The sequence below is a fragment of the Patella vulgata genome, chromosome 7, assembly GCF_932274485.2.
Source record: "Patella vulgata chromosome 7, xgPatVulg1.2, whole genome shotgun sequence".
NCBI classification, from domain to species: domain Eukaryota; kingdom Metazoa; phylum Mollusca; class Gastropoda; family Patellidae; genus Patella; species Patella vulgata.
Genome location: NC_065885.2, coordinates 18,882,832 through 18,898,155, shown reverse-complemented (window position 1 = coordinate 18,898,155; position 15,324 = coordinate 18,882,832). Strand labels below are relative to the sequence as shown.

Below are 15,324 nucleotides of genomic sequence, written 5' to 3'. Positions count from 1 at the left end.
CCTGTTACATAAAATCTTTAAATAACTAGAATTAATTTGTGGAAATTTGACTTAAAGCATGATATAACTTATAAGCAAACACAATATCATCAAAACAATATAATGTTTTAGTAGATCTTTTCTGTGAAAGATCCTATTTCTGAAGTGTTCTCCCTTTAAAAAGACCCTGAGTACTATAGACAATTTCTTGATTGTTGACAGATATATTTTGCCCTGTTTAAAGAGACTGAACTATATTAAAGATATTTTTGTATCAAACGGGTAAACAGTTATCATTGAAGTCAATAAGGGAAATCAGGACTTTATTTAGATATTAACCTCAGGAATATTATGTGATTAATTAAAATGAAATTTGTGATTTACTGTATTATGATATAGAGCCTTACTTGATCTCATATTTATAGGATTATTCAGTGTGTACAATATATCTAAGCTAACTAATAACTAAACTACCAACTGGATGCAGTACTCTTTCCTGTCATTTCAAATGTGTGTAGGCTTATGTTAGTGTGTGGATGCTTATTCTACTGAGAAAGACCTTGTGGGTTATATACCATAGTAATTCAGCTGTACAAAAAGTGATAAACAAAGTAGGTTTATCTATTAACACAACAAATATTAATACTCATTCTTCAGTTAATATACTAAGTTCTAGTCTTAAAGGATCTTGCCAGTAAATGGCAGTGTTTTTCCTGTGATTAAATAAAAGTAGTATTTCCCTTGTGATTAGCGTGAAACTGATATTTATTCCGTTGTGTCTGTCAAGAGGATTTTAAAGCCAGTACTTGTGATGGTAATTAAGCTAAGTTATTGTTCACTTCATATCGACGTATGACTGAAACAGCCATAAAAATTGTGACAACAGAAAACGACCAATGGTGGCATATTTTGCTTTATTTCATTCTATATCTGTGTCCAGTTTGATTAATTGTGACTGTACATTCTTTGAATTTGAAACAAAATGTTTGAATATTACTGTGACAACGGCATTTTGTACAAGTAATAAATATTTACCTTAATGGAGATTTATTAGTGGAATTCTCAAATTACAGAAAATAATTTCAAGTGAAAATGTGAAATTTACAAGATTTTTTTAAAGAAATATTTACATTCAGTTTCATTCAAGTAACAATGGAAAATGTATTAAAAGAAAATGTGAAAAACAGTCCTATCAAAAAACGTAAAGATCGTGAAAATAAAAAGCTGAAAGAAAAGGATAAAATTTTGCCAACTATAACAGCTAATGATGTTCACAGGGAGCCTGGAGAGGTGGTGTTACTGGCTCCTGCTGGGAGAAAAGGTACAAAAGGGCGAGGGTCTGGTTATATCACAATGAACGAGGATCAGATTACGTCTTATACAAATGAAGAAGGGATTTCATTTAGAGTCAAAGGTATGTCATGAATAAATATTTGATTGATCTGATATAGCAGAGGAAAGTGACTTGAAGTAATTATTGATATTGATTACTTGTAATGTCAATAAATCACACTTTATTTTATAGTTTATCTTGAGTAGCTTGAACGGATACATATAAACCATAAACCAATACTATTACATCAACTAGTCACACCATGGACCTTACTGTGTGCTTGTATAATAACTTTGGGGGGGAGTTCATAAGGTCTGTCATTGATTCAAGTTTTGTGGTTTCGATTCGGTCCTGGTATGTGCCAAGGAATACAGTTTTCTGTCTAACTGTATGGGCTTACTTTGTCCAGGTTCTCTATTCTCCCCACTGATAAAGGCCCCATATCACAACTAAGTGTATTTTTGAAGTTGAAATAATGAAGTGCTATGTATTGTTAGTCCTGAAATAACCGTTTCTTCAGAGTTGCTGTTAAACTTCATTTCTCCCTCATATGTCATTAGTCACACATTATGTAATCACTCATGTCCGTCAGTCCGTCAAATTGCATGTTAACACATTATACATGTTTGCTACAATTTTTAACAGATTTTTTTTAAGCACTCTGAAACCTTTTATTTTGGAATTACCTTTGCGATAGAGGCTACAGTTTTTAACAGATTTTATTTTTCACATTTGGTGTGAAGCATTGGGGTCAAAAGGAGAAACCTTTCTCACCAGAGTTACCTCCCCTGTTTGTCTATAACCTTGCTAAAACGATAGAGCCTACAGTTTTTGACAGTTTTTTTTTTGTCTCAGATTTGTTGTGAAGCATTTGGACAATGATAGAGATTAGAATTTTTCTTGAAGTTATCCATATCAAATTTGGTCAGCATCCCACGTTTTCATTTTGATAAGCTTCTGCCTATGGCTATATTTTTTTCAAGACAAACCTGCTGTCTGGCTATATTTTGAAAACCGTACCCCCTCTCATTCCAGAATATTAAATCGGATGAATTACTCGGTTACATGCACCATACTATTTGTGCATATATGCTTATGAACCATTCCACTTTTTCAAGGTGCATCACCTATTTTAGAATGTCAGTAATGATAAACATAAAGTACACCGAAATTTAGCTCTTCACTCATATATAGTATCAGACACTGTCTTCATGTACATGTAAGCTCACACAAGTAGTCACTCCTGCTCATATTTTTGTCTTTTGGAAGTGGGTGCACCATTTTTTAACTGAAAATATTCTGTTTAAATACATGTATTAAATTATGTATTAAGGTAATGGTCTCTCTGTTTTTATGTTCTAATAACAGATAATTATGACAGCTACATGTAACAGATCAACTTTCAGAAGAACGCTTTAGATGCCGCCATTCAAGCACTATTTTTAATTAAGGAATATGTTAGTGATGTAATTAGTCATACCAAATCTGTCAATACGTTACATGTATTGTGTCCCCATGCTTAAAAATAGTGATATTTTTGGGAGTTATTTTGTGTGTTGATATGAACTGATACGGTAATTACTACCATTCCAATTGGCAGTTGCTAGTTCTGATTCCACCAGTGATGCTGTTTGTGCAATCTGTACATGTAGATTAGTATGTTGTTTGAATAAAGTTGTCTAAAAAGTTATTAAATCTTGACTCAAGTAGCGTCATTATGTATATTTTTAAAATCTAGAAATAGATGGACCATGTTGAAAAACATTTTGTATTGTGTGAAATCTTATTTTCAACAGTGATGTGTACATTTCTTTCAGATTGTGTATATATTGAAAATAAAAGACCTGATAATCCGTTCTTTATATGTGCTGTTACCCAGTTCCGTATGGTAAGTGTAGAGTTATTTGATTTTTTTTTTTTTCATTCTACTCCCTAAATCTCAAATATTTATTGTTACAGTTTTGTGGGATGAGAGTCTAATACAAAAAAAATATGAGTGTGCATGAATAATACCAATAATGATAAGATATAACCGATTTTGTGTTCCACTGTTGATACAGTAAATAGTATCAGATATGTCATAAGCAAGGAATCTAGAACAGCAATATATTTATTTTCATATTTTGATTATTCTCTGCCCTTTAGGTAGGTATTGGAGCTTTAAAAGACAATAATTTGATTTTCTAATAAAATCACTTAAAACACATACATTATAATGGTTTTTACAAGTATTAACAGCATTTTCTTATCTTATTAGTAATAAGTGAGTGTTTTATATACCAACCCTCAGGCTAAGATTTATAATGATTTAACTCCCAATCTCTCTTTCTCTATCTCAGCCTTGACATAAACACACAAACTTAATAACATCAAATCACTCAGGGAGTATCAGGTGAACCATCTGATATACTTTATGGTTATTGTTGTGAAAATTGGCATTGATCTCATTCAAGGGGTCAAAATCAATATCTGTAAGAATTACAGTACTTTCTTTGTCTTGCATGATTTTATTGGGAAAATATTTTATTCCTGTGTTCAACTTCCTTGTCATCAATTTGAATGAAACTATAATATTTTCAAATTATAATAAGTTTTCACAGGTTAACAGTGCACAGAATGTCCACACTACGTGTATATTACTGGTACATGTACATGGATTCATCCATTACCATAGATGTAATCATTACAACTACTTTCCCATATTAGCAATGTAATCAATTACCTGTTTCTTTATGGCTATGTAAATAACCTTACTTTTTCTTTGGCAAAATTAGACTAAAATTAGTCCTTTAATTTACAATCTATATGAACTGGCCGTATCAACATATGCACAAGTAAATTTTTGGGGCCATGGTGACAAAAGCTGTTCTTGTAACTGTATGGCTTTAAAAAATGAATTGAAAAAAAAAAGTTCGCTACATTTGATTTCAAATTATTTGATAAAATTCTTAATCAATATGAATAGTTTGTCTATTGTTATAAACATTGTGTAACTGGAAAATTATTGGATACTTGAAAACCACACGTCACCTTGAGGTTAAGATAGTTAAAAATATGACAATTATTGATTGATTGAATGCTCATTGCTCAATAGTACTAATCTGTTATTATAATCTCCAGCTATTGAGAATTCTTCTTTGTTTAAGTTTACATGTCCATAAAAGAGGTCCAAAATAAAAATTCAAAAGTTATTTTATTGTTCCTTGAGACTATTGTTTTTTAATCCTGAATCCTAATGTATCAGATTTGTGACTATAGAATTGAAAAGTAATTGAATTGAATAATTTTTATTGACCATTACTTATTTTAATTGTAATTTAATTAATTGCACTTCCATTAATAATTGCTTTTGAAATCTTCCATTATTCATTACATACATGTAACCATTTATACTACCAACCATATACAAGTAATACAATGTAATTACATTTCATCCTCTCTACACTAAGATAGAGGTTTTTATAAAAAGGACCAAACATATTTTAACTTGTGAAGAAAAGAAGCCCTTACCACTTGCCAAGTTAACCATAGCATATAACGGTATTTATATTACGGAACCATTTACACATATAAAAGAATTTCACACCCTCCCCATTTCCAATTATTGTAGGCGTATTATACATGTCATGCATATAGTATTACTGACTTTATATCTATCTGAACAGCATGGCACAAGAATAAAATATAGCATCATCAAATTAATATTTCAGAAATAAAATGTCACTAACTGTGTAATAGTACGTACTATGTAAGCTTTAAAGGGAAAATGCCAAAAAATTGGTATACTAATGTCAAAAGTACATGTACATGTAGTAAGGTGATTCAAAAAGACTATCAAAAGCTAAAGCACACAAACACAATTCTAAATAGAATCTAAAAATTGTCCTTTTGTTTAGCTATCAATACCAGGTTGTCTGGCTAACTTCAAAGAAAACAAATTATACCATGGAGATGGTCTGCTTGTTGAGTGAAGAACTGGTCAGTCCATAACAAATAAACATTATCTCCAGCTATTTTGTATAATGAAATGTATAATATAGGTGTAGAGAATTACACACTTTTAATAAAGATTTGGTCTCTGTGATGGTGCATCATATGATGCATGTGCAAAATTTAGAGAGATTTAGGAAACTGGAAAAATTGATTTCTCAGATCAATTTTTTCTAGTTTGAGTGAATATACATGTAAATTTATCTCGGTGAATTATTAGTTGATTGCATGTAAGATGAAATTTGTTTTGGATGAATCAAGACACAAAACTTTCAAGCAAGTACAAGTAACATTTTTAGGCATTTATGTATCTGCTCTTTAAGTGTTATTATTTTAGTGTTATGCAACATACACACAAAATCTAAAGTTAAAGTTTAAAAGATACTGTCATAGAGTATTTGATTGAGTAAAAAAAAGGCAATGGTTTATAACCAACAAGATAGAATGATTTAATAACGTTTATGAATGATAAAAATTTACATTAGTTTTTTCGACTAATAATGATGTATATATAGGAATACTGTCACAAAGCTAACTGAATAAATACTTGAGTGGAGAAAAACTGTCAGTATCATAAGTTTGCGAACTGACAGATGGTGGTAACTTTATTGATTTCAAGAAGGATAATTCACCAACCAAATAATGGAGAAATAACCATATTATCACTAACACTGATAAATTTGTGCTGTTAATTTGCCGCTAACGATCAGCACACATTGTGTATCCTTTTAGTGGTGTTAAGACTGATGATGTTGAATGAATAGCTTGAAGGGAATGAATTATATGTAAACAAAACCTGAGGGGGGTATAGAGGCCTATCATATATTAAATACATAGTACAGGTTCATCTAGATATTCAAGTTGATATATTTATGATGACTTATTATGATCATATTTTACAGTCTCAACAACAGTAATCACAGTGTTTAAATATATGACTTGCTAGATTTTCACAGCATGCAGTCATCATGCATGTTATCAAAAGTAGAATTGAACTAAGTAGCATCAAAGCGCAATTTTACACATGTGTAGGCTCTTTCTTGTGGACTACTATAATTTGGGACCAATTTCGTGAAATCTTATACATATAAATTTGATTGTATATTTTCGAAAAATTGATATGCAATGATCACCTTGGAAATTGTGAAGGTTGTATAATTAAACTACGAGTAAACTGTAACCTTTATCTTGTCATTGTATAGGGAATGAAGTAATTAATATACATGTAGACTCAATTTATTTTCATAAATATTACATTAGAAATACATTTTAGTCCAATGCATGATCGTTGATCACATTACTACAAGTGATTTATTTTTTAGCCTGTTACTGAATTTCATAGTATCTGTACAGTATTATACTTGCTCTGAGAAAAAAAATGCCCAACAATCCAAATGGATGGAACAGTGTTGGTCGGATGGGGTGGAGTATTTCCTTAATGCAGTTGGAAAATTAATTTAATAATATGTGGTTGCATGTATATATCAGATCCCTTTCATTGATTGCACCATTCCGATATCATATGATGAATTGTCTTTTCACTTGAATTTGGTTGTTCTAAATTTTAGACAAAGAGAGATACTTTAGTAGTGGATATAAAATGGTATTTTCGACATTCCGAGGTTCCATTCAGTGTTTATACCCTCCTAGTACAAGATCGAACGACCGAAAACAGTGAGTACATATTCGTTTTATTTTTTACCTTTTTCTGTCTTTTTTTCAAGACACTAAAACACATACGTGGACATTAAGTAAAGTGAGTATTGTTTAAAAATCAGGACCACAATAACAATTCACCAATATCAACAAGAATACAGATGTTTTAGGTCTGCAAGAATCTTCACCTAAATCAGATTCAGATGTTTTTACAAATTTCCATGCAGAAAATTATAAGGGTGGTTGGATGGTCGAATGGTTAGCATGTGCGCACAATATCAAAAAGGCTGTCATTGAGTCAAATAGCGTAGTTTCGATTCCCCTGTTGTTCGTGACAAGGATTAGGATCGCCTGTCCAACCTCGTGGATTTTCTCCAGGTCCTCCGGTTTTCTCCCACTGCTAAAGACACCTAACACATACAATTAATGTTTTAAAGGAATAGAATAGTTATTGTCCCGAGAGTTTAAATAAATTCAATTTGAAGGCTTTCACTTTTAAAATTAATAATGCATTATCTTAAATATTCAAGATTTAAATTATAACATGTAACTACTATAACCTGCACGGTTATAATATATATAATTGTATAAACAATGTTTCATTAATGCATGTTTGAATATATATATATATAGGTTACTATTTCACTTAATTAATGATAGATGGTCACAAAGTCCAGTGTAAAACATTGCTGTTCATGTAAAAGAACCCTTGACAGTTGCTGCTGTCCTGGCAAAATTTCTCTCATTCAGAACACACAGCATGGCATTTGTCTGACTTCATAGCCCTGATGGTGCAGATAAATATAATGTTATACCCCATTTCATCAGAAAAATGGATTGATTATCTTCAATCTAAAAAGGATTTGAGTCCCATTACAAATATATTACAAACATCATTAATGCATGTATATACATTTAAACACTAGAACTTCATGTATAGACATGATTTTTAACTACCCTATAGTGGTGATGTTGGTTTTCATGTCTTGATAATTGAGGTTCGTTTTATGGGATGTTTAAGCTTACTTGACAATGATTATAAAGAAAGATACAGTGTACACAAGGCTGTTTTGAGGTGTTGTATTGATTTTCTCTCTAGATCTGTCTCTGGTTTTTTATGGTTAAACCTGTAAAGAGGAGATAAGTTCAACTATAGACTGATATCTTTGTCTCATTACTTTACTTCAGTTTGAAGATGATTTTATCATCATTGATCTGGGGGAAAGATTGAAATAATCTATTGACTTCCCCCGTACACTGGGGACTTCATTCTAGTTCTGATGTTGAAGTCCACTGGCTACACCCATATTATATACAAATCTAATAATGATGATGGCCGATGATTTTTGTTTTCTGATCTATTTCTAAAAATAAATAATGGCCGATGTAAACTTTCAGAGAATTGTAACATTCTAGAGAGTCCTATGAGTGAACATCGTTAAAAAATGAAATAAAAATTTGCCACCTTATAGTTACAATTTTACATGTACTTATAGTGGAATCAGAACTTTGAAAAAGAAAATAAATATAATTACATGTAATGTAATATTCGAAATTGCCCTAGATGTTTGAAAATCTAAGCAATAGCCTATTTGTAGCGAAGGATTTTGATGACCACTGAAGTTCTGAAAACCATGATAAGTTATTATGTAAGTTTCTCAGCAACAAATGGTTAGATATTTCCCGCGATAAAAAAATATCTCCAAATATACCAGTTTCGTTAATTATGCTACAATATTTAAATATATATAATCAGTAAGCCTTAATTTCCCCGCATACATCGTTATATATAATCACTAAATAAACAGTCATGTTGCATTTAGGGACATGTAACCATTTTAAGTGCCTTGAATAGCATCATTTGCAAATATTTATGAGTGCAAAATATGTTAAATGCCCTTGGTTAAACCACTCTACTCATGGTTCTCCTGCTTATTCTATTAACAAGACTAATGAAATTGCAGATCTAAATGTTAATACTAAATATTTAAGCTGTGCCAAGAATCACCAACAATATTAAACCAGCTTAAACTGTGTTATCTGAATATTATTAATGGGAAGATTTTGTTTCACATGGTGTGAAATAAGGATGTTCGATATGTGGGTTTACTATAATCACTGAATATTTGGTGCCATTGAGATATTACGATACATTTAAAACTTATTTTCATTCAATTGAATTACAATTTATACTGCTTATGGCTCAAGTAGCTCTGCATCTGCGTGGCTTAAAATCTTTTTCTTTTCGGACATGTACTAAAAATTATAGATTTTTGAAAATCAATGGATGGGAATTTTTTACGGGTATCAGCTGTCGACTGTTCTATCTTGTGCCATCACTCTGTAAAGGGAGATAACACAGTCCATTAATGGATTATTACAATATCACATTGGTTCATTTATTGAGTGGGAATTGAGGATGACTAATTCACGTTAAGTGGCCACAAGGTTTTATAGGTGAAGGGTGATTCTGTTATTAGGTTGTAGCATTGAATGGTAAGTTATATAATTCTTGGTATAGTAGTTAATTTCTTTTATTGATGATATCGGTTAAACTAAGCCAATATACATGTATATACCATTTTAATTGAAATTTAAATTTGTATAAAGAAATTCGGTTTATTTTTATAAAAAATTTCAAAGAGGCCCCAAAACTTTGGGAGAGCTATGCTATTCATAGAACTTAATAAATCTGTGCTGTTCCTAGAACCTTGGTGAGCTGTGCCAGTTTTAGAACCTTTGATATACCTGTGTTATTCCTAGAACTTGAGATCTGTGCTAGTACTAGAACTTTGGAGATCTGTGCTATACCTTGAACTTTGGAAATCTGTGCTAGTCCTAGACCTTTGGAGATATGTGGTAGTTGGCAAAAGCTATAATATGTTTAAATTACGTATAATTATACGTACGTAGGGTCGCCTGCCCAGGCTGACCTTAAAAATATCTTTGTTTCACCAAACCCGACCCACAATCGAGGAGAAGGGTCGGTAGGTCGGGTTTTTTTTCAGATTTTCTTTTTTAAGAGCTAATTTGACAGCTTGATAATTTTCCGGGTGCAAACATTCGTCTTCTTTTATTGGCAAACAAATCAATGACATCGGGATTTTTCTTGATGCACGACTCGCACACAAATTGCGACAAACTCACGTTTGAAACTCCCTCAACACGTTTTTAACGATCGTGCGGGTTGTGCCTTTATTTTTCTCGAAAACGGATATTGAAAATATCGTCGTCATGTTTAAAACGACGCCCCACAGACATAGAGGCAGAATCATTTCGTGGGAATGGACGTGCTTTCGTCTGCAACCATTTTGTTGAGAAGCGACACCTATGACGCTTTCGTCTTGATCAACCAGTTTCAATAATGAATCAAACCATAGCCATAGTAAAGGGAAATAACTCTCGTGATATATTTCAGGTTGACACACAAAATAAAATAAAAAGATCGCGGAAAAGTGCAATAAAATAATTTAAGTCGGGGGTGGTTTTAGTTAGTCGGTCGCGTTAGGCGAAACAAAGATATTTTTAAGGTCAGCCCCACCCTCATGGATTTTCTCCGGGTCCTCCGATTTCCTCCCACTGCTAAAGACCCCTACGCGCAAGCGACTTATAGAAATGAAATTGAACCATGTGTTAGTCCATGTGTTAGTTTGTTTAGAGTGGACGTTATACCCCATTTCACTCTCTCTCTCTTTCCTCAATTCTTGTGAACTGCCCCATCAAATTTCCTGTGACTTTTCAACTAGGAGGAATTCTATTGAAATTGAGAGTTGCACTACAGTTTAAACATAGTTATTGACCTTTTCTCTGCAATTTTGCACATGGTCTTTAAGTAAAAAATAATGAGATTTTTTGTTTAAGCTGGTTGGAATTGTTCAGCTAGTTGGAAAAAAGGAAGATTATTAAGATACAGTGACATCCATTACTTTATAAGTAATTATTATCCCTGAAACTTGAAGGTCTCCCTTCAAGATGGCACATTTTACTTGGTGCATAAGACCTGTAGTAACAATTTGTAGTTTTCTCTTTGAATGTGTTCTTTATTGTAATTATACAATTATAACCTTACCAAATCATGCTTTCTAATTTTCTTGAGACATTCTTGCCTTTCTAACTCTTGACTTGTTTTGGCCTCATAGCTACTTATATATGTAGCTCTGCTGGTAATATGCACAAGACAGGGGATGCTTACTCTTACTCTACCTTGTCACTTGGTTTATCTATTAGAGAGATCTTCCATGCCAGTTACAAACCATTCTAGTTCAAAGCTTTCTATTCAGCTGTAAATTCAATGTATTCTGATACTGTTGTTCTGTTTGTGTGATATTCTGTCTTTCGGAGCAGATATTATATTTTAAGGTGATCTATCTACAAAAAAATTCAGACTAGTCATTAAAAATGATTTTATTTCTAGTATAAAACATGATGTAACATAAATACATGTATTTTGGGGTCAATTAGAATCACTGTGTAATAGAAAGCAGCTAATAGCTAACATACTCATATTCTAGTATTGATCGTAGAAGAGTAAGATCTAAAAAGGAACACCATCCTCACGGAGCTTCTGTTGTCATTTAAACTACAAATTAATACCACATAACAACTCTTACTTTCTATTCATCTCCGCTCGTCTCGTGATAAAAACCTTTTATAAACACAATACCCTCTTCTCATCTAACAGACAGTATATAATAGATAGTTATTGCATGGCTGGAAGACATTGTATTACTTCATTTCATTGTCCAGTTTTATATCTTCTTAGCAAAAGGGTAAAATGATTGATTAAAATGAGCTTGATTTGTTTTTCCTTATTAAATAATTTACGGAATTTGATATGGTTAAATTTTGTTTGGAAAATTTTCATCTATTAAACTATAAAAAAAAAAAAAAAATAGAAGAAGAGCATCGTGAAATATTCTTCTCTCATACAGTCATAAATGTAAAGTACATGTAAAGAACCATCGTCATTTTCTCCAAATATCAGAGTTTGAGTAGGTGTTTGGATCAAGGAGTTTGTGAGGTGAGGTTTGCACCACTGAATACCGGGCTATCCTTTCTGGTGATTAGATATTTGAACAGTTATTCTAGCATGACATACATGTACATGTACATATAAACAAATTATTGTAATATACACCATATGTTAGTCCCAGAGTGAGTAAGTCACAAGTTCATGTTATGCCCCATTTTCATCTCAAGTATTACATGTAGCTAAATTGAAGTCGCATTATTTTCTCTCCTCAAAATTTTATACTGTGTTGATTTGCTATTTAACACATAATGGTGTAATATTGATTGACCCATGCATAATTTAGAGTAATTTATTGTCACAATGTTGTAGATTTTATTATAAATAATTGCCATGGTTAGTTATTGGTAGTTGTTGTTGCGTGTATATACTGTATATTGTATAGATATTGATTTCAAATAACAGCTGTTGAAATAGTCATATATATGTAGACTGCTTACTAATTAATGCTGCTCAACTCAAATCTCAAAAGTTAGAAATTTCAGTACTGCATTTAGATTTGAGGTAATAAGTGTTCATTTGATACAGGTATGTATATAAATTTTAAGAAATAATGAGCTTATAACTATAACCTTGAATTAGTTAAAAAAAAAAAGATTTAGTGATTATCCGTTAATCGGTTTCAACATGGGTAATTGGTCAATATTATGTTCGAACTAAAATTTGGAGTTTTAAGTGAACAAGTTTTAGCAATTTTTAACCCTTTTTTGTTCGTAATTTCCACCCAATGGCAGAAATCATTTCTGAATTGAAGTCTCTTGAATAAGGAGGCAGACCACCATTAAATTTCATCATCTCGGTACCCACGAATTGTAGTTCGTCTATTTATAGCAATTCTCTCTCTCTCTCTTTTCTCCCCTTTTGCATGCCCATTTGTGTTGATTTTTTGGTCTAGAATGGACGAAGAGGGTTTGAATTAACATTTTCTGCCAGGTTTTGGTAAATATTCATGATTTTGAGGCGGAAGGATAAGAGGGTTATCAGGTTAGCTACGGCGATATGTACGGCAACTAGTTACATGTTTTTAGTATGCTTCTTCAAGTTTGTGTATCTCAAAATTTTGGTGGTCAACCTCATACAAATTTTAGTGCAAAGACATGACCATTTGTTCCTCTGTCTGTAGTGAAAAGCATTCAGCCCAACGAAAATTTGGGGAAAAGTTGGAGGTGGGCAAAGAGGCCAGAATTAACATTGAAGTCAATGGGGAAATTAATGGTGGTCTGCCTCCTATATGAAAACAACCTGACAGTGGATGAAAGGCCTAAATTTGATGATATGATCTCCAAATTGTCAGAAAATGTGATATATGGCATTTTGATGGTAAAAAAATGTGAAATGGTAAAATTTCAAAAATATTTGACAAATTTGGGAGGGGAAATTTTGATTTTAGTCAAAATTTTGTGATTTTCAGTGTTTATTTACTTTTCAAAATTAGTGGAAAATATTTTAATGTATGATTTTTACTTTTTCTGCATTATAATTGTTAGACGGGAAGAAAGTATCATAATTTCACTCAATTTTGCCTAAAAATCATGATAAATTGTCTGAAATTCTTCAGATTACCCCCAATATTGCTGTCAAAATTTTAATTATTCATCTGTTGTAAAATGAACCAAAATGTCTTGCATGTCTTTATTTTCATTGTTAAATAACTTGGCAAGGATCCATGTGTTTGTCAGATATTGAAAAAGTATTCATGTGTTTGTCAAAAATTTAAAAATTAAGAAATTTAGTCTAATTATGTTCTGCTTAGGTGTGTAAGAATTTTCAAAACATGAGTGAACTGCATTTTGCTGCTGTTTTCCTCAGGCTTAACACAATTTTAATCTTTCAAAACCTGAAATTGTTGCATTTCCCTTCTCGAGAAAGTAAAATCTATGTGTTTGCAGGGAAATTTATCTGTCTTCATTTCATTTAGACTGGCTCACCCTCCCCACCCCACCCCTTTTCTTGAAGATGATATTTGGATATTCAATTGAACATTTGTTGACTCCAAATTAGCAGTAATCTGATTTTGTGCTTGAATTGTAACCGAGCATTTTATTTGACACAAACAAATAGTTACATATAAGATTTCAAGGATTTCTAAGACTTTTTGTTTATGGTCAAACATGTAATCCTATGACATTTCTTCCAAATGAGTCCACACCCCAAAATGGATATGTTGTAGATGTGTTTTTTGCAGCTTAATGTTTTACATTTTGAATGTAAATCTATTATTTGTGGTGATCTTTGAAAATGTGGCACTTACAGGGCAATAAAATATTAATTAATAGCCTTTTCATACCCCTTTTATGCTTTGAATTATGTCAGAACTCCCTTTTTCCATCTCATTTTGTCAGGACATTGATGTAAAGATTAAAACAACTTGCTTCCACATAATATTTACACTATGTAATTTCAAGGATACCTCTGATTGTTAAAGTATTTTAAAAACTGAAATATTCCCATTTTTTAAAAAAAAATAGTGCTTTGCGACCCTTTTATTAGAGTGGCTGGTTGTCACCTAAATACAGCATTTATTTTACATTTATCAATCCATATTTTAATAAATAATTCATACTTCGTATAACAAACTGTGTTTGTATGTATGTATATAAGCCAGGGATAGAAGAACATGGCTTTTAGCCATATTCCATCAACAGTATTACTTATGTGGACACAAGTGGGATTTGTTACCACACCAACATTTTTAGGGGGTGGGCTTACAGGTTTCACTATAGTTCCTTACAGTTACCTTCAATGCAACAAATTTGCAGCTTGTCTTCCTGTATACCGGCCAAGGTTTCTAGAAATAAATGCTTTTCATCTCAGACTTTCCCAGAAATAGGGAAATATTAGCATTTTGAGGCATACAAAGTGTCAAAAATGGACCATTTTGTAGAAAAAGGTAAAAGAAAGTCAATTTTTGAAAAATATTCCAATATTTTGAATATTTTTGATGTGACTTGTCTGAAATTCTTTAAATCTTTTCGCAGAACTCACATTTCGACAAAATTAAGAAAGAATCTTCAATTCTAGAACAAAAGGCCCATGGACCTGAGCTGCAATCCGGTATACAAAACACTACATAACTTTAAAGGGTCACCATTTCTGCAGTAATTATTTTTTTCTGATTCTGTATTATAATAATTTTGCAAAAATAAATGTGAAGCTATAAAGAAAAGAATTTTGATGATATATGAACTTATAAAACCATATAGGAGGCAGACCACCATTAAATTTCATCATCTCGGTACCCACAAATTGTAGTTCGTCTATTTATAGCAATTCTCTCTCTTTCTCTTTTCTCCCCTTTTGCATGCCCATTTGTGTTGATTTTTTGGTCTAGAATGGA

At 31.9% G+C, this 15,324-nt stretch overlaps 1 protein-coding gene across 2 annotated transcripts in view; it reads left to right on the top strand.

Moving 5' to 3' along the window:
• The first annotated feature begins 207 nt into the window (after positions 1-207).
• Positions 208-15,324, top strand: part of LOC126828064 (arginine-glutamic acid dipeptide repeats protein) — a 77,095-nt gene continuing 61,978 nt past the window's right edge. The window contains exons 1-3 of one of the 2 annotated variants that reach the window (XM_056102124.1): positions 208-1,393; positions 3,130-3,200; positions 6,871-6,976. In XM_056102124.1, coding sequence (XP_055958099.1) covers positions 1,132-1,393; positions 3,130-3,200; positions 6,871-6,976 — 439 coding nt within the window. In that variant the 5' untranslated portion in view covers positions 208-1,131. The remainder of the gene's footprint in view (positions 1,394-3,129; positions 3,201-6,870; positions 6,977-15,324) is intronic. The other variant, XM_056102123.1, reaches the window with a different exon arrangement.